This window comes from Heteronotia binoei, chromosome 5, assembly GCF_032191835.1.
Source record: "Heteronotia binoei isolate CCM8104 ecotype False Entrance Well chromosome 5, APGP_CSIRO_Hbin_v1, whole genome shotgun sequence".
NCBI lineage: Eukaryota > Metazoa > Chordata > Lepidosauria > Squamata > Gekkonidae > Heteronotia > Heteronotia binoei.
In genome coordinates, this window is record NC_083227.1 from 88,615,731 (window position 1) to 88,639,193 (window position 23,463).

The 23,463-nt window shown below is 43.3% G+C and overlaps 1 protein-coding gene across 1 annotated transcript in view; it reads right to left on the reverse strand.

Annotated features, from left to right (window-relative positions):
* Nucleotides 1-23,463, reverse strand: part of CACNA2D3 (calcium voltage-gated channel auxiliary subunit alpha2delta 3) — a 1,102,401-nt gene that overhangs the window by 567,029 nt on the left and 511,909 nt on the right. The window contains exons 7-8 of the mRNA XM_060238809.1: nt 17,172-17,232; nt 16,930-17,080 (exon numbers count right to left, since the gene is read on the reverse strand). Of these exons, the coding sequence (XP_060094792.1) occupies nt 16,930-17,080; nt 17,172-17,232 (212 nt within the window). The remainder of the gene's footprint in view (nt 1-16,929; nt 17,081-17,171; nt 17,233-23,463) is intronic.

A 23,463-nucleotide genomic window follows, 5' to 3' on the forward strand; every position in this document is an offset into this window, starting at 1 on the left:
TGTTGGGGGTGGGTTGGTTAGCGAACATGAGCCAGACATTCGGTGGGAGGATCAAACAATAGAGTTCACTAATGTGAAATGTTGACACCATCAGTGGAAAAAGGAGAGAGGACCCAACCCCCCCCACCCAGGAGCGAAAAGATTTGCTTAACAGTGGAGGAAGTTCAAGTGATCCTCAAAGTGTACCGAGACTTATGGGGGGTGTTCAGTGAGCAAGGGGCTGACGAACTTCCTCCCCATAGAAATACGGACTGCGCCATTGAATTGATTCCGGGGCAGACCTTACCGAAAGCAAAGCTGTATTTGATGGGGTGGGCCGAAAAAATGGAACTGCACAAATTTCTCGATAAGAATCTAAAAAGGGGCTTCAAACAGCCCGCCATTGCCCCCCATGCAGCCCCTGTCCTCTTCCGGAAGAAGGACGGCTCGCTCAGACTATGTACTGATTTTCGCGGGATTAATGGGATTTCGACCTCCAATGCATACCTGATACCCCTCATCAAAGACTTACCAAGTACAGTGTCGGAGGGGAAGATTTTTACCAAATTGGACCTAAGAGATGCGTACTTCAGAGTGCGCATAAAAGAGGGGGACGAATGGAAAACAGCCTTCAATACTCCCATGGGACAATTTGAATACCTAGTGATGCCATTCAGCCTCCAAGGGGCCCCGGGGTTTTTTATGAACTTTATAAACAAGGTGTTCAGAGAGTATCTGTATAAGGGGGTGGTGGTGTACCTGGATGACATCATTATCTATTCTGAAGACCTCCAATCTCATGTGAAACTGGTGCGAGAGGTCCTCAGCACGTTGTTAAAGCATAAAATGTACGCTGTCTAAATGTGAGTTCCATCACACCGAACTAGACTACTTGAGCTTTAGGGTGTCCGGAAAGGGACTGGTCATGGACCCGAGCAAGGTCCAAGCGGTATTAGATTGGGTACCACCGAGGACACGTAGACAGCTCCAATCTTTCCTCGGGTTCGCCAATTTTTACTGTAATTTCATAAAGGGGTTCGCCCAGACAATGTTGCCTCTTACCGAACTACTGAAAACTAAAGGGAAGGGCCCCGATGCCAAAAAACCAGGGGCAAAATTGAACTGGACACCCAGGTGTCAGGAGGCGTTCACCAAACTTAAGAGACTATTTACAAGTGAACCCATCCTGAGTCACCCAAATGAACTAAAGCCCTTCATTGTGCAATGCAACTCTTCCGACATTGCTGTGGGAGCCATCCTCATGCAGAAAGATGAGGAGGGGCAACTAAAACCCTGTGCCTATATTTCAAAGAAATTTTCACCTGAGCAACAAAATTGCTCAGCGTGTGGGACAAAGAGGCATTCGCAGTAATGTATGCGCTAAAGACTTGGCGGCCATGGCTAGAAGGCGCCAAAAGGCCCTTTGAAATTTGGACGGATTACAAGAATTTAGAGGCACTCACAGGGCGCCGTAAGTTAATTGAAAAGCAGATCAGGTGGGTGAGATTTTTTTCAAAGTTTGAAACACATCCCTGGGACTAAAATTTTTTTGGCAGATTCCCTTTCATGACTTCCCCAACACAACAGTCAAAGGGAGGAGGTGGTCGATTCTTTAATCTCCCCCACCCAAGTGGCTGGCTTGGTAACCACCCGGGCTAGATCCAAACAGAATCTTCACACCGAAAAATGGGGAGGGAAATGGCTGGCTACTGAAACTGAGAACGAGGGGGAAGACTGGCCAGGCGAAGTGCAAAAAGGGGAGGATGGGTACTGGTACAAGGATGGCAAACTGTATGTTCCCAAAAGCCCTCTGGGCAGAAGTGCTACAGTTTTGCCACTCAAATAAACTGGCGAGGCATTTTGGGTATGTGAAAACTCTGCATTTGATCAATAGACAATTCTGTTGGCCCTCAATGAAAAAGGATATATCAGAGTTTGTGGCCTCCTGCCCCATATGCTTAATGGCTAAAAGAAGGGGGGCGGAAGCCCCCCAGTCTGCTAAAACCTCTGGAAACAGCAACCCGCCCATGGTCAGTGGTATCTATGGATTTCATAGTAGAGTTACCCGCTTCACAAGGGAAAATCGTAATTCTGGTAGTGGTAGATACATTTTCAAAGCAAGTGCATTTTATTCCTTGTAAGCAACTGCCCACGGCAAAAAAGTTGGCGTACTTGTTTTTCCACCATATTGTGAAAATTCACTCGTTCCCCGATAAGTTAATTAATGACCATGGCCTGCAATTCGTTGCCAACTTCTGGCGGGAGTTTTGCAAGCTAATGGGGATAGAACAAGGCTTGAGTTCAGCCTACTACCCCCAGACAGATGGCCAGACAGAACAAGTGAATGCGCTTCTAGAGCAGTATTTACAGTGTTACGTAAACTACCAACAATCCAACTGGGTGGATTTGCTGCCGTTTGCTGAGTATGGGTATAATAACAGTGTTCATAGCTCAACTAAGGCTTCGCCCTTCCAGATAGTAAATAGATACGAAGGCAAGCCTGTCCCATCACTGCCGGGGGGAGAGGGATTGGGAACCCCCACGACTTTTGAACAATGGTGGGGAAAGTTAGGAAAAAGCTGGAAGCTCATACAGGAGAACTTGGAGGCGGCCAAGGAAGCTTACAAGAAACAGTATGATAAGTCACACATTCCCATTTGGGATTTCAAGGTGGGGGATACTGTGTTTGTATCAACAAAGAATTTGCCACTGAATCAACTCTCCAAAAAGCTGGTATTTGGGGCCATTTAAGATCAAGCGGGTGATCAATAAAGTAACGGTAGAGCTGGAGTTGCACAAACTGTTTAGTAAAATACACCCTGTCTTTCATTGCAGTCTTCTGCGCCAAGACCCGGGTGGTACCCCTTGGCACCGTCAACCACCAGCTTCACAACCTATCCAGATTGGGAATCAGAGTCATCATGAAGTTAAGGAAATTTTAGATGCCAAAATCAAACGTGGTGTGTTGTATTATTTGATCAGGTGGAAACACTTTCCTGCCAGCCAAAATGAATGGATGGCAGAACAAAATGTACTGGCCCCGGATTTAATTGCTAAATTCTACAAGACGTTCCCTTAGAAACCGCGAAGTTGATTAAAGGGGGGGCAGTATGTCAAGCATGGTAAAATGTAATGGTGATCTATAGTTTTAGGGCTCTCCATAAAGCTGGTCTGTAAAACATCATGGAGGGCCGAGGTAACATGGCTCTGTTATTCTCCCCCCCCCTCCTACTTTATGGCTTTTGTAGTGAATTAGGAAAGGAAACTAGTAGAGAAGAGAAGGAGTGACACCTTCCCATACACTCCTGCATGGGAGTGTAGACCATCTGGGAAAGTAAGGACAAGATACTGATAACGTACTGAGAATGTAGACTTTTATAATAGTTTATGCGCCGGCTGGCATTCCTCACCCCTTCCCATGAGAACCCTTTGATGTATGTCTTAAAAGAAGTGTATCAATGTATTGTTGGCATCACTCTCAAGGTCCTGCACCAAGAGAGCATCTCGATTTAGCAATAAACGTAGTTTTGTATCTACTTGACTCGTTCTTTTGAAAATTGCATGCTTGACATTTCCAATTGAACCAGCTTATTGTGATACATTTTAACACACATTTTCTTACGTTTCAACCTGGGACAGAATTAGAACACTGTTTTTATGATAATATTGTTAATTTAACGCTTGACTTGGGAATTTGACTTCAAAGCAGACTGCAAAAAATGCCTTTTTCTTGCTGCCAACATCTCTGTTCATGCACTGATGATCTGACCTTATATTTTACATAGTCTATGGAAAATCAAGTGCTTTGTTTAACAATTGCTTTTGTAATTCAATCAGCTAGCCATCAATTCTAGATAGTTTTTGCTATAAGTTATCCATGAAAGCTAGAATGATTTGTTTCTACATTACCTTTTTATGCTAATTCTCTGGAAAGGCTTGCTTTGGACTTTTGTATACCATTTATTTGTCAATATATTTAGAAAAGAAATTGTTGGAGTATAAAATGGATCCAATGTATATCAGGCAAATAACCCATACAACTATATATGTGAAATATTTTTCAATACACATCTGGACACTTTAGGAGTTAATTGAACTTTTAATTATGGTCATGTATACGAACCATAGCTCCCATTATTGGTAATGAGAATTATAAAGCTAATTTTCAACACAGGTATTTTCCAGCAAAGACTTGGCAACCCTAGGCTACTTATTTTCCCTTAAATAAGACATGGAGCTTTTTTGCTATTAATTGTTGATCCTATTTTATTGTTTTACTGTTTTATCTTGCTGCTTTTATGATGTAAGCCACACTGACCCCATTTTGGGGATAGCGCAGGGTATAAATAAAAAAAATGAAATGAAATGAAATTTCTTCCTTTTCACGTGTTTTAACTATTTGTTAATCTGTGTATTGTTGTGAAGCCAAATCACTTAACTATTTGTCTGTAATCTGCTCTGAGCCCGTTTGTAGGGAAGGTGGATTATAAATTTGAAAAATAAATAAATAAAGGTCATCCAGCTGGCTTTATGCGGAGGAGTGGGGAATCTAACCCAGTTATCCAGATTGCAGACCACTGCTCTTAACCTCTACACAAAACTGTCTCTCTTAGTAGTAATAAATGAGGAACATAAGTTAAAACATTTATTTATGAATTTATATCCTGCTTTTCTCCCCATGGGGGATCCAAAGCGACCTACATCATTCTACTCTCTTCTGTTTTATCCTCACAACAATCCATGAGGTAGGTTAGGTTGAGAGTGTGTAAAGTGCCACTTAGCAGGTTTCCATAGCAGAGTGGGGATTTGACCCTAGGTTTCCAAGGCCCTAGCCCTACACTTTAACCATTACACTTAGCTTCTCTTGTGAATAGCATGGGGACAGGGTCTGGAGAAAAGCTAGGCAAGGATATTCTGATTATTTTTATTTTTGGCTCTCTAACTCCCATAATCATTCTGAACCTGATGGTCAGTTTTGAGATTTCTAGTTTTATTTCTGGTTATCCCTAGCCCAAAAGATGTCCACTTAGCCTCAACCAGGGCCAGGGCCTTCTCAATCAATCAATCAATCAATCAACATTTTATTTATATCCCGCCCTCCCCGCCGAAGCAGCTCAGGGCAGCTAACAACATCAAATACAGTAGATTATACAATAAGTATTTAAAATCAGTATCTAGCTTTAAAACAGTCTAATTTAAAATTTAAAATTAACATTCTGGTGCTATTTCCAATAAGCATGATGGCGAAAATCACTTAGGCGAGTCCCTCTGTCATTTAATCAGTAAAGGCCATCCCAAAAAGGATGGTCTTGCAGGCCCTGCGGAACTGTTCAAGGTTCTGCAGGGCCCGCACTTCTTCTGGGAGCTGGTTTCATAGGTATGGAGCTACAATAGAGAAGGCCCGCATACGAGTACTCTGCAGTTTTGCCTCCTTCAGCCCGGGGAGGGTCAGTTGGTTCTTCCCTGCTGACCTCAGTGCTCTCTGGGGTTCATATGGGGAAAGACGGTCCCTCAGGTAGGCAGGTCCTTGGCCATATAGGGCTTTAAAGGTAATAACCAGCACTTTGTAACAAATCCGGTATGTAACTGGCAGCCAGTGCAGTCCGCGCAGCCCCGGTGGTATGTGCTCCCACTTCGGGAGCCCCAGTAGCAGCCTAGCCACCGCATTCTGCACCAACTGCAGCCTCCGGGTTCAGCACAGAGGCAGCCCCATGTAGAGGGCATTACAGTAATCCAATCTCGAGGTGACCGTTGCATGAATCACTGTTGCTAGGTCCTGACGCTCTAGGAAGTGGGCCAACTGCCTTGCCTGCTTTAGATGAAAGAAAGCCGACTTGGCAGTGGCTGCTATCTGGGCCTCCATTGAGAGTGAAGGCTCCAGTAGAACTCCCAGGCTCCTGACCCGGTGCGCCGATTTCAGCGGCACCCCGTCAAAAACCGGGAGAGGTATTTCCCTCCCCAAAGCGCCCCGACCCACGCAAAGGACCTCTGTCTTCTTCGGATTCAGCTTCAACCCACTCAGCCTTAGCCAAGTTGCCACGGCCTGCAATGCCAGGTCCAAATTCCCTGGGACGCAGTCAGGCTGGCCATCCATTAGCAGATAGTGCTGGGTGTCATCTGCATATTGATGACACCCAAGCCCATACCTCCGGGCAATCTGGGCAAGGGGGCGCATATAGATATTAAATGGCATCGGAGAGAGAACTGCTCCCTGCAGCACTCCACAATCTAGTGTGCACCTCTGGGATAGCTCACCCCCGACTGCCACCCTTTGTCCCCATCCCTCAAGGAAGGAGGAAAGCCATTGTAAAGCCGACCCCCTAACCCCTACGTCGGCGAGGCGGCGGGTCACTAACTGATGGTTGACTGTGTCGAATGCAGCCGACAGATCTAACATCAGCACCGCCATGCCACCTCAATCCAGATGCTGCTGGAGGTCATCTGCCAAGGCGACCAATACTGTCTCTGTCCCATGACCCGGACAAAAGCCGAACTGGCAAGGGTCAAGGATGGAAGCGTCATCCAGAAAACCCTGCAACTGAAACGCCACTGCCCTCTCGATAATTTTACCTAAAAATGGTAAATTAGAGACTGGTCGGTAATTTGCCAATTCAGCCGGATCTGCTGTACTTTTTTTCAGAAGGGGGCGGACCATAGCCTCTTTCAAGGGTGTTGGAAAATGCCCCTCCAGGAGGGATCTATTTATGATGTCCCATAAAGAACATCTAAGCTCCCTCAGGCAAGATTTAATTAGCCAAGAGGGGCACGGGTCCAGATTGCAAGTTGTTGGGCATGCAGAGGAGAGAATTCCGTCAACTTCCTCCAGGCTGAGTGGGTCGAAGTGATCCAGAACTAAACCAGAAGACAGGCACGGAGCCTCCAGTTCATGTACTGTATCCAATGTGATAGGCAAGTCCTGGCGGAGCGACGTGATCTTATCTGCAAAAAATTTCGCAAAAGCCTCACAGCCTATTTCTAATTCTCTCACATTTGGTCTGCCTTGAGGCAGTGTAGTTAAATTTCCAATTACCGGTATTCTAAACAATTGTGCCAGGCGCGAATTTGCAGACGCAATCCTGGCCACAAAGTAATCTTTCTTCTGTCCTGGCCCCTATCTGATGGAACATACTCCACCAGAGATCAGGGCCCTGTGGGGCTTGTTGCAGTTCTACAGGTTCTGTAAAAAACAGATGTTCCACCAGGCCTTTAGTTGAGGTTGTGGACACTCAACCATCTGACCGCCCAGCCATCTGCCCATATAGAACACTGATATTATGAAATTCTAATCAACTTCATTCCATTTGCCCAGCTCATGGATTTATCGTTATTTATCTTTTACCATGTCTTAGCTGATTTTAAATTGTATGGTTGTTTTAAGATGACTAACTGGTTTTTAATGTTTTGACTTTGTTGTTACTTGTCCAGAGCCCACTTGTGAGGAAGGCAGGATAGAAATCTAAATAAAGAAATATATAAATAATTTTCTGATGAGTTATGCCTGCCACAAATGAGGAAAGCCTTGCTGATTTAAGATTTCATGAATATAATGAGAACAATCTTTTTTGAAAATTGTGTTTGAATGCAAATGTTGACATATTGAAGCAGTTCTGAAGGACTTTTGACTTTGGAAAACGCTGTGTGCTAAAATGGGTTTCCAGCTAGTCACATGTTAGCAACAACCAGGTTCAGCCATACCCAATGAGAAGCAGTTGGCTGCAACAAGTTGGGGTCTATGGCAGTTTTGTAAGCACATTGCTATATTATAAGAATGCTGTCAACAATTAATGAACTGGACCAAAAATTTTGGGCATGCATTCTTTTGTCAGTTACCTGTGTTTGATAATTTTAGGCATAGACATACTGCAAGTAGTTTAAAGACTGTTCTTTATCTAATGACAGAATACATATTATTATAATATATATTATAATATTATATTAACATATTATACTATTAACATATTAATATCAATTAATATTGTAAATTCATTTTCATGGTTCGTTATTTGGTTTATTGGCTTTCACAGTTATATGTTTTCCTTTGTATCCATTTCATGCTGTGATTTTCTCTTTTTTGTGCTTATTGTCACAAATGGACAGACAGGGGGATATGCAGATATTATTATTATTATTATTATTATTATTATTATTATTATTATTATTATTATTATTATTATTATTATTATTATTATTATTATTAGGTAACAGTCAGCCAAATTGTTTTGCTTTGTTATGATACTTGATTTGGATAAGGGTCATGTGGGGGACCAAGATGGAATCTTTGTCTGGAGGCCCATGGTAGCTCTTGGCAGCCCTGAATATATGACATAAACTTCTGCACAAGAGCTGGGTATCTGGGACACTTCAGGTGCCAGAGGTTGTAGAATCCTAAGTCACATCCTGAGAATTTACACATTGTTGATACATAAATTAGATTTTTCTCGTCTGCCTGCACACTCATTTAGAGACACATTAACTTAAATTCAACCAATGGTTAGAGCCCACCTCGCTTCCATCCACCTCAGATGGATGATTCTGGTTCTCATAATAGTTAGGCTGCTGGGTGGGGCCACAGCCCTTATATCCATGCAACAGCTCTTGCTTTCAAGAAGGGAGTTTGAAGAACTGAGCCAAATTGAGGTGACCAGAGATGAAATTCTAGACCTATCAGAGAAATTAAAAACCAAAAAGTCCCCAGGTGCTGAGATCACTGACATATATATACTAACCTGTATATATAGCCTATCACTAAATTCAGCCACTATACCAGAAGACTGGAGAGTAGCAAATGTGACACCATTTTTTTTAAAAAGGATCCAGAGGAGAACCAGGAAATTACAGGCCAGTCAGCCTAATATATATCCCAGGTAAATTAATAGAAACTGTAATCAGAGATAGAATTGTTAGGTGCATAGGAGGACAAAGCCTGCTGAGGGAAAATCAGCATGGCTTCTGCAAAAGGAAGTCCTGCCTCACCAACCTTTTTGAGTTCTTTGAGGAAGAGAACAAGCATGTAGACAATGGTGACCCAGTAGACATTATATACCTGGACTTTCAAGGTACTTCATGGGAAAGAGGATGGGTTTTCTTATGGATTAAAAACTGGTTAAATGACAGGAAACAAAAAGTAGGAATCAATGGACAGTTTTCAAAATGGAGGAAAGTAAGTAGAGGGACCCACAAGGATTGGTATTAGGGCCAATATTATTTAATTCATTCATAAATGATCTGAAACTAGGGATGAGTAGTATAGTGGCCGTTTGTAGATGACACAAAATTATAAAGAAAAAGGTAGTCCTTGGTGCAAGCACCAGTCATTTCCGACTCTGGGGTGATGTCACATCATGTTTTCATGGCAGACTTTTTATGGGGTGGTTTGCCATTGCCTTCCCCAGTCATCTACACTTTCCCCCACGTAAACTCATTTTACTGACCTTGGAAGAATGGAAAGCTGAGTCAACCTTGAGCTGGCTACCTGAAACCCAGCTTCTGCTGGGATTGAACTCAGTTCGTGAGCAGAGAGCTCAGACTGCAGTACTGCAACTTTACTACTCTGCACCACGCCAAATTATATCAAGCCAAAATTATACCAGAAATTCGCTGCTTATTTTAAAACAAACCGAATGTAACTTTATTCAGGTTTGTTTTAAAACAAGCAACTGATTTCAGGTATAATTTTGGCTTGGTATAATTTTAGGTACACTTTTGAATGCATACCACTATTATACTTGTGAGTATAAATGGGCAGTCTTCGCAGTGGAGGACGGTAAGCAGTGGGGTGCTGTAGGGCTCGGTACTGGGTCCCATGCTCTTTAATTTGTTCATAAATGATTTGGAGTTGGGAGTGAGCAGTGAATTGGCCAAGTTTGCAGATGACACTTCATTGTTCAGGGTGGTGAGAACCAGAGAGGATTCTGAGGCACTCCAAAGGGATCTGTTGAGGCTGGGTGAGTGGGCGCCAATGTGGCAGATGAGGTTCAATGTGGCCAAGTGCAAAGTAATGCACATTGGGGCCAAGAATCCCAGCTACAAATATAAGTTGATGGGGTGTGAACTGGCAGAGACTGACCAAGAGAGAGATCTTGGGGTGGTAGATAACTCACTGAAAATGTCAAGACAGTGTGCAATTGCAATAAAAAAGGCCAACGCCATGCTGGGAAATATTAGGAAGGGAATTGAAAACAAATCAGCCAGTATCATAATGCCCCTGTATAAATCGATGGTGCGGTCTCATTTGGAATACTGTGTGCAATTCTGGTCACCGCACCCCAAAAAGGATATTATAGCATTGGAAAAAGTCCAGAAAAGGGCAACTAGAATGATTAAAGGGTTGGAACACTTTCCCTATGAAGAATGGTTAAAACGCTTGGGGCTCTTTAGCTTGGAGAAACGTCGACTACAGGGTGACATGATAGAGGTTTACAAGATAATGCATGGGATGGAGAAAGTAGAGAAAGAAGTACTTTTCTCCCTTTCTCACAATAAAAGAACTTGTGGGCATTCGATGAAATTGCTGAGCAGTCAGGTTAAAACGGATAAAAGGAAGTACTTCTTCACCCAAAGGGTGATTAACATGTGGAATTCACTGCCACAGTAGGTGGTGGCGGTTATAAGCATAGACAGCTTCAAGAGGGGGTTAGATAAAAATATGGAGTAGAGGTCCATCAGTGGCTATTAGCCACAGTGTGTGATATATATATGTGTGTGTGTGTGTGTGTGTGTGTGTGTATATATATATTTTTGGCCACTGTGTGACCCAGTGGGGGGTGGGGGTGGGTGGGCTCCCTCCGGGTATCCTACCCCCCCAGGGAAAGTATATGCGCAATACATAGCCTCTCCTCTCCCGGTGTAGTGAATGCCGCGTGGTCACTGTCTGGCTATGCCTGGCAGATGGTCACTGCAATGGCCTCTCCTGCATTACTGCATCCGTAGCAACACCTTCTCGCTGCCCCCCCCCCATTTTCCACAGAGTTTGCTACGTCATGGTGCGACCGAATTGTCCGGCGGTATAACCGGATGGGCAGGCTGGGCCCACCAACCTTGCCAGCCTAAGAGAAGGAAAACTCTAACATCAAACCCGGGCAGATAGAGCTTGCTAATGTAACACCTACCACCTGGAGGACTCGCTGCCGGCGTCCCGGCTTACTGGGCCATGGCAGATGACCCCCAGGTGAAAGGGTGGAGCCAGTACCGCGCACACTGGGCTTCACCTAAAAAATTCCTCTGCGCAGGCCTGAAGGGCATATCCACATACACAACCCACAACGCATCAAGTCCTGCAGCGATGGGCAAGGGGCGAAACGGCAGGTGGAAGGTGCCACTGGAAGCTGCAGTCCCGATCCTGCATGTAGGCGGTTCAGGGTATTGGTCGCCTGATGCTAACCCGGAGACGAAAGCATTTTTCGGCAGCACCCTGAACGACCAAGCAGCCTTATCTAGGGACAGCACTGCTTGCTCCACACGGAGAGGGGCCTAGAAAAGGTGGCCTAAACAAAGCTCGTCTCCCCCCCCCCCCCCAGTTGGCTAGCCACGGTCAACGGGCATCCTTACTTGCGGTCAAAAAATAACAACAAAGAAAAGGCATGCACCTGCCTCACAAAATGTGCAAAGACTAAAGCTTGCATGTTGGAACATCAGAACCATGCTTGACACAGTAGACAGTGGTCGCCCTGAACGACGCTCTGCTCTAGTTGCCCACGAACTTCTCAGGTTGAATATCGACATAGCAGCTCTCAGTGAGGTCCGTTTCTCTGAGGAAGGTAGTCTTCAAGAACACGGTGCTGGCTATACCCTCTACTGGTCAGGTAAATCAAAGGCTGAGAGCCGCCTTTCTGGCATTGGCTTCATGGTCAGGAACTCCATTGCCTCCAAACTCGAAAACCTGCCAACAGGTCACTCAGATCGCATCATGTCCATGCGCCTCCCACTTCAAAACAAGCAGCATGCAACACTCTTCAGTGTGTATGCCCCAACCCTTCAAGCAGATCCTGCAGAAAAGAACAAGTTCTATGCTGATCTACACAACCTCGTACGGAAGACCCCTACAGAGGACAAGGTGTTCATCCTTGGCGACTTCAATGCCAGAGTAGGTAAAGACTCGGAAGCCTGGAAAGGAGTACTTGGCAAACACGGCATTGGCAACTGCAATGACAACGGGCGCCTCCTGCTAGAATTCTGCATGGAGCACCAGCTCACCATCACCAACACTATCTTCCAGCAGAAGAACAGTCTGAAGACAACCTGGATGCACCCACGGTCCAAGCACTGGCACCTTATCGACTACATTCTGGTGCACCAGAGAGACCTTCAAGATGTCTTACACACCCGAGTAATGCCCAGTGAAGAATGTCATACGGATCATCGTCTTGTACGCTGCAATCTCCGTCTTCACTTTAAACCCACACCCAGGAGAGGAGGTATCCCTCGGAGGAAGTTTCAGGTTGGCAGTCTCCAGTCAGCCGAAGTTAAAGCTGCCTTCCAGGCAAAACTCCAGTCAAGAATTGAGGACCCCAGTTGCCCCACAGACCCTTCTCCAGAAGCACTCTGGGAACACCTAAAAACTACCGTCCTGCAGATCTCTGAAGAAGTCCTCGGGTTCTCCACAAGGAAGAACAAGGACTGGTTTGATGAGAACAATCAAGAGATCCAAGATTTACTGGCGAAAAAGAGATCTGCCTACCAAGCACATCTTGCTCAGCCCTCCTGTCCTGGGAAAAAAGCAACCTTTCGCGCTGTATGTAGCAACCTCCAGTGCAAGCTTCGAGACATTCAGAACGAGTGGTGGACCAAGCTTGCTGAGAGAACCCAGCTGTGTGCAGACACTGGTGATTTAAGAGGGTTCTACGAAGCCCTGAAGGCAGTATATGGTCCATCATATCAGACTCAGAGTCCCTTGCGTAGTGCAGACGGCCAAGTGCTCCTCACAGACAAGGCATCCATATTGAACCGGTGGTCGGAGTATTTTCAGGTTCTCTTCAGTGCCAACCGCGTAGTTCAAGATTCAGCAATTCACCTCACCCCACTTCAACCAGTGAAAACAGAGTTGGATGAGATCCCCACTCTAGAAGAGACTGTTAAAGCCATCAAGCAACTGAAAAGTGGCAAGGCAGCAGGAGTTGATGGAATTCCACCAGAGATCTGGAAGCATGGGGGCACAGTACTACATAGCTCACTTCACAAAGTACTTGTCACCTGCTGGGAACAAGGCAAATTACCACGGGACTTTCGCGATACAATCATCATCACCCTATACAAGAACAAAGGGGAAAAGTCAGACTGCTCCAACTACCGGGGGATAACCCTGCTCTCCATCGCAGGCAAAATCCTTGCCAGAATACTCCTGAACAGACTGGTGCCCGCCATTGCAGAAGAACTCCTCCCAGAGAGCCAGTGCGGCTTCAGAGCTAACAGGAGCACCACCGACATGGTATTTGTTCTCAGGCAGCTCCAAGAGAAATGCAGGGAACAGAACAAGGCTCTGTATGTGACTTTTGTCGACCTTACCAAAGCTTTCGATACCATTAGCAGGAAAGTCCTGTGGCAAATTTTGGAACGTTTAGGATGTCCCCCAAGGTTCCTCAGCATGATCATCCAGCTACACGAAGACCAGCGAGGCCAAGTCAGACACTGCAACGACCTCTCGGAGACCTTCCCAATAGGCACAGGTGTAAAGCAAGGCTGCGTTCTCGCGCCAACTCTCTTTACGATCTTCTTTAGCATGATGCTTCAAAGAGCCGCAGTAGATCTAGATGATGATGATGGTGTCTACATCCGCTATCGCACCGATGGCAGCCTGTTCAACCTGAGGCGACTAAAGGCCCACTCCAAGACAATGGAAAAACTCATCCGAGAGCTACTGTTTGCTGATGATGCTGCACTCGTCTCCCACTCGGTATCAGCTCTGCAGCATATGATGTCCTGCTTTGCAGAGGCTGCCAAGCTATTCGGCCTAGAAGTTAGTCTGAAGAAGACAGAAGTTCTCCACCAGCCTGCACCCCAGGAAGATTATCACCCTCCCTGCATCACTGTGGGTGAATCAGTTTTGAAGACAGCCGAGCAGTTCAGCTACCTGGGGTGCATCATCTCCTCAGATGCTAAGATCGACAAGGAGATTGACAACAGGCTGGCAAAGGCAAACCGTGCCTTTGGCCGACTGCACAAAAGAGTGTGGAGCAACAAGCATCTGAAAAAAGGCACAAAGATCAATGTTTACAAAGCGGTTGTGATGACAACCCTCATCTATGGCTCCGAATCGTGGGTTTTATACCGTCATCACCTGCGACTCCTCGAGCGCTTTCATCAGCGCTGCCTTCGCACTATCCTCAACATCCACTGGAGTGACTTTGTGACCAACACTGAAGTTCTCAAGCGGGCGGAGGTTACCAGCATCGAGGCACTACTGTTGAGGACGCAGCTGCGCTGGGCAGGGTATATTTCTAGGATGGAAAACCACCGCCTTCCCAAGATTGCCTTGTATGGCGAACTCTCCACCGGCCATCGAAATAGAGGGGCACCAAAGAAGAGGTACAAGGACTCCTTGAAGAAATCTCTTGGCACCTGTCGCATCAACCATCACCAGTGGTCTGACCTAGCCTCAGATCGCAAAGCATGGAGGCACACCATCCACCAGGCTGTCTCTTCTTTTGAGAACTCACGCATAGCTGGTCTTGAGGACAAAAGGAGATTGAGGAAGAATCGCACTGCTACAGCACCAACCCTAAATCAGACTTTTCCCTGCAGCCACTGTGGCCGGACCTGCCTGTCCCGCATTGGTCTTGTCAGCCACCAGCGAGCCTGCAGCAGACGTGGACTATTGCACCCTTCTTAAATCTTCGTTCACGAAGCCAAGCCGAGAGAGAGTGACCCAAAGTGTTGGACTGGATGGGCCATTGGCCTGATCCAACATGGCTTCTCTCATGTTCTTATGTTCAAACTTATGTTGGATTCTGAGCTTCAAATAATCTTGTAATGTGAACTATATTGTATTGAGCAAATGTGTGGTGGTCTGTTCACATAAAAAAACTTGTGTCAGACCATTATCTGAAAGCACAGATTATATACATAGGAGAGAAATCCTAACAGGTCTATTCAGAATCCAACCCAGGATGGTTCAGTGGGGCTTACTCTCAAGGAAGTGTTCTAAAAACCAACCCTGAAAACCAACAATCTGTTGCCTTTCTCTGTGTAAAGAAGCTATTTTCTTAAATCCATTCTATTGCCTTTTTGGGAAAAATGCACAATGCATGGTACAATCACTGATAAGCATCATGATTAACTACTGAACACATCTCTTTAAATGCTTTAATTATTAGGTTGGCACATTCAGCCCTTTTAAACTTATTTAGAGCAGGGGTGGCCAATGGCAGATCTCCAGATGTTTTTTGCCAACAACTACCATCAGCCCCAGCCATTGGCCCTGCTGGCTGGGGCTGATGGGAGTTGTAGGCAAAAAACATCTGGAGAGCTACCGTTGACCATCCCTGATTTAGAGAATTTGAGTTGATCAGTTTTGCTGGAGGACCTCTTTCCCAATAGAGAATATAATCATGTTTTCCTATTATACAAGCTTTTAGTAAAAACAATGTAATCAGTAGTTACCAGTTAATAAGAAGATAATCTTAGCTAACTGCCTGTTCTCTTAAATATATGGTATGTATTTGGATTCATTTGGATTCTGAGAACTGTTACACCCTCTAGTAATAGCTGTATGCATGACTGAACATAGTTTTTAACATGTTAAAAGCAACTGAGGTTGCAGTCTTAAAAACCACTTTCCTGGGAATAAGTCTCATTTAATAAAATGGGGCTTCAATCTGAGTAGGTTGGCTTAAAATTGCTCCCTGAGTTTGTAACCAAATTTCTAGTTTATAAACAATTCCCAAATAGATATTGACATTAAAATGAATGCCTAATTCAGTTCCTCTGTAAATTGTGTGTACATATACAAACGTTTCACTTTCAATTCAATGGATGCCATAGTTCGTAATCCACTTCCCTTTGTGCTTCCCTGAATTTAACTAGAAATCTTGTTTATATAAGAGCTCATGCAATGGCTTGGCATACATTAATGTTAGAAGAAGTCATTCAAGTATTTAAAAATATTGGAGGTTGCAAACAGCAGGCATAATTATGAAAAATTAAATTAAAAATTGATGCCCAAAATCCTAAACCCTAAAGACATCTGAATGCTTTAAGTTCTTCTCAAACTGAATAAGGAATCTAAAACACATATGTTATATTCATTAAAAATTATTTTATCTGCTAATTCTAGATTAGTCTTATTTAGTTTATAAGGAATATCATTGCTCAACATCAGCAGAAGCAGTAATAGAATGTTTTAGAGGGTCAGGAACTTGCTTTATAGTAGGAAATAGAAAGAGAATGTAGTATTGTCAGAAATCTGATAGATATACAGGCTGAAACCTAGAATTTGCAATTTGTGGTGTGATCACAACCACCCAATAAATTACTCTTCCCGCTTTTATTGTGTGCAAGTGCCTGTTCTCCAGAATTTATGGATAATTGCTGCAATCTCCAAAAGAAATCAAACACTGCACTATTGACATCACAGTGTTATAACTCAAGGAACTGCAAGAAGCACTTCCAATTCCTACAACAGGCAAATAATCCAAGGGAGTGTCCACAAACTTTTATATTCATAAACTGGCAGATGTATGGGGTGGGGGGGAATCACTGGACACCTATCCTATTACTCTGGCTCAGGCATTCATTGTAAATGAGACATGTTTCAACTGACGAAGCAAGCCTCAATATAACTCCAGAAGAGAGAAGAGGCATTATTTTTATCTTGCTCTGAATCTTAATCTCTATGGATCACCTCCTACTGAGGCAGCAGACCTGAGTATGGCCTGTACTACTTAAGTGGGGGAAGTGTCACAGAATAAGATGCTCCCCTCCCACAATTCCTAAAGTCAGAAACCTAGAAATACTCACAGCAATTATGTTAAAAAAATCATCATCTCCAAGGGTATCCAAAATAGATGACACAGTTTGCTTCGCAATTGTCAAACGGAGTCCTTTCATGCTGCCACTGACATCAACTAAAATTACCACATCTTTAGGAGAAGTGGCTGCCTGAATGTACCTGGGCCAGGAAGAGAAAAAATTAAAATCGAGCTTATAAGATTTTAGCTGTTTACTGTCTTTGAAACTCTTACTGGGTGACCATGACCTACCATTTTCGATTCCTGCAATCAAAGGCAATAACCCCATTTTCATCTGGCTCCCATTTGATACCTGGAAAGGAGAAAAACACTGGATTATAGCAAATCGGAATGTCATACTGAATTTGGAAGTCCGCTATTTTTATTGATTGAACAGACTGACTAAAAATGTTCCTCACAAAAATAATCATTGTAACAGCTATGTTATGGAATCTTTCTCAAGTAACCTGAAATGAGGACAATTTCCACAATATACTTGTCTTTAAAGAGAACAGAAAAATTAAATCCCCACATCAAAGTGGGGTTTTTTGTTGTTAGTTTTAAAACAGTACGGTTATTCAGGGCTTTCATTGAGCAGGAACACATAGGAACACAGTTCCAGCTGGCTTGGCATGGGGGGAGGGAATGGCCTAATATGCAAATGAGTTCCTGATGGGCTTTTTCTACAAAAAAACCTTTGAGAAACAATAACAATGTCAGGGGTGGGGCCTAATATGCAAATAAGTTCCTGCTTTGCTTTTTCTACCAAAAAAGCCCCGCTGTTATTGATTAGTTTTGCAAACCACAGTACATGGAAATTATTAATTATTGTAGTATTAATGACATTAAGGCTGCTGTTTGTAGGTCAAGTTCCCTGCATCCTCTTTTGGTGGACCATAAAGTAATTTGAATCTAGCTGGATACTTCCTAGTTACATGCTGATCTCAAAAACCTATCCAGCTTTACAAATATATTTATTTCATTTCATTTTTTATTTAAAATATTGTTATGTTGCCTTTAAGCTAGCAGGGCTCTTGTAGACTTGTAAACCATAATTAAAAATGCAGTTTAAGTGATAATATGGATTGCTAGCTGCTGCCTTCATGGACATCAGAGGAGCCTTTGACTCGGTGCCTAGATGAAAACTATGGGACAAATTGAATAACTCATCTATTGACAAGCAACCCCTATTTTTGATCAAACAACTATATGACCAGCCTATAGCCCAAGTGACATGTGGCTCATCTAATGAACTGACCAGGGCTATTTCATTGAGCAGAGCAGTTAAGCAAGGTTGTGTCCTTGCCCCATGGTTATTTAAGTTTGGTGTATTGGTTAAGTGTGTGGATTCTTATCTGGGAGAACCTGGTGTGATTCCCTGCTCCTCCACTTGTACCTGCTGGAATGGCCTTGGGTTAGCCATAGCTATCGCAGGACTTGTCCTTGAAAGGGCAGCTGCTGTGAGAGCCCTCTCAGCCCCACCCACATCACAGGGTGTCTGTTGTGGAGGGAGAAGACATAGGAGATTGTAAGCCGCCCTGAGTCTCTGATTCAGGGAGAAGGGCGGGATATAAATCTGCAATTCTTCTTCTTCTTCTTTGTACCTTAATTATTTAATTCCTCATATTTCTAAAGATGAACTTCATTCACTTCACCTGACTCATGCTGAAATACCCTGTCTCTTATATGCGGATGATACCACTCTCCTTTCAAGATCTGTAGTCAGCCTTTACAAGTTTATAGGTTCCTTGCTCCAGTGAGGGTTTAGACATCAGTCCTACTAAGTCAAAGGTTCTCATCTTCAGCAAAAAACAAAGGATAAAGAAATGCAAATGGGCAGTAGCAGATCAACCTAAGGAACAGGAGGACCATTTCAAATATTTAGGAATTACTTTTCAAGCAAACCTTTCTTGAAAGGTCCACCTGAACTCTGTTGTAAGAGCTGCTTCGACTATCGGGAAGGCCATCTCAAGATTCCACTATTCCTCAGGGGGTCAGTATGGTCCTGAAGCAGTTAAAGTATTCACCACTAGAGTCATTGGGCAGATGCTATATGCTGCTGAGGTCTGGATTGGAGCAGTATCAGACAATACTGATAAACCTCTGCTAAGATTCCTGCACAATATCTTAGGAGTCCCTCAGTGTGTTTCTGGAATAGCTCTGAGAGCTGATGTTGGGGAGATGTCATTTGAAGCAAAGATCTGGGGAAGAGAGGTTAACCTGAAAGTTAGGATACTAAAATCAAATCCGGAATCAAGTTTTCTTGGACTAGTTCAATTGGACCATCATATAAGTGACTGGGATAGACTACTGGATCATACATTGTCATGCAATTGAATGCAATGGAAACAATGAGTAGTCAGGAACTGTCCCAGCTCACTAGAAGATGTCTTAAGAGCTTTGATTATGAGAGTGTGCTGATCAGAGCCCGCAAAGCCCTTCTCAGCTGGCATTCTCCCTCCAACAAAAATGCCAAATTGTCTATTAATTACTACAAATAATAGAAGGGTTTTATGCCTGCACACCTGAATGCTCTACCTTCTGCAGTGACACTAAGACGATTAAGTGGAATTCTATATTCAGATAGACTCTGCAACTGTGGCAGCAACAAGATTGACTCTGTTGATCACACATTTTTTGATTGGCCTAGATGTTCAGATCCAGGAGCTGAATTGATCTCCTTGTTATTTAACCAGAACTCTCTTTCTCCAGAAGCAAAATAATCTTAGCTACTCAAAGGCAAAGATAAACAAACCACTCTATGTGTGATGAAATTTTTGGCAGTTGTTGCTAAGTTACATGATAACTAACTTTTAGGTTCTCCTCCCACTGGATAAGGGTTTGCTGTTTATGACTTAGGTTGTAAAAACAGTAAGAAGTAAAAGTTTAAAAAAGTAAAAAGTATAAATAATAATAAACAATAAGCCAATTAAAATCCAGCAACAAAATGGATCTTTGCAAATAGTAGCAAAACACTCTTAAATCTCACTTAAAGACTAAGAAATTCATGCTTTTAAAACTCAGCAATGTAGTCCCCAGAAGAAACAAGATTCTACTTGAACCACTGTGATCTATGATCAATATTATTGCAAGGTCTAATATTATCAAAATATTTCTGATCAGATCTCACAGTATTAGAAAGGAGCAGCTGGGGGGGGGGAGGGGGCCTGATAGTGTTTGGACTGGACTCTTAAACTATGCTGGCTCATTTTTTTCAAGAGAACCATGCCCGGAACAACAACAAAAAAAGACAAGTATAGTACAAGAAACTGTTAGCCCCTACAGCCCCAGCACTGTGGCCCCAATAGAAATTCCGCTTTACAGTAAACACTGGGGAACCTGAATATGGATCTCCCATGTAATGTCTGCTTTGATCCTTAGACACTCATGACAAGGGGAATGCAAAATTCATTAATAGCCTAAACCAAAGCTTTTATTTTTTGTAAATACCAATCCATAATTACTGGCAAAACTGAATATTTGGCAACAAAGAATAAATGGTGTGATAATATTAACTTTATTTCTAAAAACAATAGGAAATGAAGTTCTCTAAAAATTAGCTGTTTTATATCATCAGTCATTTTCACTTAGATTGTTTTATTGCCACAGCTGCAGAGTCAGCACTACTGCAGCCTGAAGTCATGCTTGCTGAACTCACAAGCAAAATTAAAATTTCCTTTCTATTAAAAATTCAAATGCTGCGGCAGCAGGAGTGATGTCCTAAGGCAGGGGTGGCCAGCGGTAGCTCTCCAAATGTTTTTGCCTACAACTCCCATCAGCCCCAGCCATTGGCCATGCTGGCTGGGGCTGATGGGAGTTGTAGGCAAAAAAACATCTGGCAAGCTATCGTTGGCACCCCTGTCCTAAGGGTTTCAGCTTTTTCCATCAAGACAAAAAAAAGAAGGAATGTTTGCTGTCTTTGAATATACACAGTGGCCAATGATATTTTACCTCAGAATCATTTCATCCTGGAAAGAATGAATTTCAATACAGAGCAAGCAGTTTATAGGGAGCAGCACTTTTGCTGCTGCAGCAGCTGGCTAAAGCGAATTTAATCTTCCAGCATATACATTCTTCTGTTTCTTAGCAATAGTAAGCAATGGAAGGGAGCAAAGGAGGTGAATCACGAAAGATTTGGCCACAGTTGCTGTGCCTTCCCCTCAGCCTTTTCAAACAGCAGTAATATACTCCAGCAGAAACATCTGTGATAAAGTATTGGCACTGGAAAAAGTGCAGAAAAGGGCAACTAGAATGATTGGAACACTTTCCCTATGAAGAAAGGTTAAAATGCTTGGGACTCTTTAGCTTGGAGAAACGTTGACCACAAGGTGACATGATAGAGGTTTACAAGATTATGCATGGGATGGAGAAGGTAGAGAAAGAAGTACTTTTCTCCATTTCTAACAATACAAGAACTCATGGGCATTCAATGAAATTGCTGAGCAGTTGGGTTAGAACGGATAAAAGGAGGTACTTCTTCAACCAAAGGGTGATTAACATGTGGAATTCACTGCCACAGGAGGTGGTGGCGGCTACAAGCATAGCCAGCTTCAAGAGGGGGTTAGATAAAAATACGGAGCAGAGGTCCATCAGTGGCTATTAGCCACAGTGTGTGTGTGTGTATATATATATATATATATATATATATATATATATATATATAAATTTTTGGCCACTGTGTGATACAGAGTGTTGGACTGGATGGGCCATTGGCCTGATCCAACGTGGCTTCTCTTATGTTCTTAAGTATTTTCCCTCTGTAATTGTCCACACTATCGCTCCAGGTGTACATTACTGCTGTTCCAAGACTGAAAAGAAGAGCAAATATAAAAGTACTACTGATTAGGTGTACACACAATGGTAGTTAGTAGTAAAGTAGTGAACTGCCAGTGAAAATGCACCATAGAGGTGAAGCTACATGTGACACCGCAGATCTACGATATAAATTAGCTCAATGAAGCAGTTACACGTGTGTGTGTGTGGTGGGGGGAGGGTCTGATATGGATCATTAGAACATTAGTGTTGAGAAGGTGAATTTAATACTTCTCTAAACTATTTCTATAAGCAGTTCCTTGAGATGCTTTAAATCCAACTAGGAAAAACAAACAGATATCTATATTTTGTCTGTTTATTCCCATACCAGAGATAAAAGTAGCTCAATACACACAATGACATGTAAGTGAACAGTTAACTCCCCTTCCCTGTCACCAGCATCACAAACCCAATTCATATCAGGGACCCCCTGCAGCTGCACAAGCTCAAACCATGGATCACACAAGCTCAAACCATGGATTATCAATGTCACATGTAGTTTGACCCACAGAAACCTAGATGGGGGGGATATGCATTATAACAGTACTTGCCTCCAAAAACTACTTTTTTGGCATATCAGTTAAGACACATTGGAGATAATAAATGAATGAATGCAGCTACACTTTGGAAAGCCCAGGGAGGTTTACACAGGGCTCAATGTAAGAACAGCCCTCTTGGATCAGACCAGTGGCCCATATAATCCAACAGCCAGTCACACAGTGGCCAAATGGTTATCCGGCAGTGGGGGGGGGGGAGTCAACAAAAGGGTACAGAAGCCAAGGTCTTCCCCTGATGTTCCCTCTTAGCACTGATATTCAGAGGTTTGCTGCCTCTGGAGGTTCCCTTTAGCCACCATGGCTAGTGACCACTGATGGAAATCTACTCTGTCTAACCCCTTATAAAGCCATCTGTTTCTGGCCAATACTGTAACTGCTGGCAGTGAATTCCACAATTTAATTATTCCTGAAGTAAAGAAGTATTTTCTTCTATCTATATTGAATACATTGCCCATCAACTTCATTGGGTGCTCCTGACTGCTAATATAATGGGAGAGGAAGACAAAGTTCTCTCTGTCCACTTTTCTCTAATTTTATAAACATCTTGTTTCCAAACTGAAAGTCAGCCTCAGGGATTAAGAAAATCCCATTCCCTTAATCATCTATTTGCTTTATTCCAAACTTTTTCCAACTCTGCAAAATTCTTTCTCAGATACAATGACCAGAACTGTACAAGTACCCAAGTGAGGCCTCATCACAGATCTATTACAATATTAGCCATTTTATTTTCATTCCCTTTCCTAATAATCCCCAGTTTGGAGTTTGCCCATTACACTATTGCTGGACGCTAGGTCAAGCTTCCCACTACAACCCCAAGATCTCTTTCAATCTCAGCCTCTTCCAGTTCAGGACCGATCAGCATATATTTAAAGTAAGGATTTTTTGTTCCAGTATGCATCATCTTAGATTTAACACTGAACTTCATTTGCCACATTGTTTCTCACTTGCCCGATTTACAGAACTCTTTGCATTACACCTTTGTTTCCACCATCCTAAATAATATGGTATCTTCTGTAAATGTGGCTATTGCACTGCTCATCCTGCCCTCCAGACTCCTGACAGCTCCATTTAAGCATGGATCAGGTTCCTAGCCCCTATTTTCACCACAGATCAGGCACTCCTGGGCTAAAGAACTGGTCCTCCTTCATCAAACAGAGGAGGATGAATGACACATT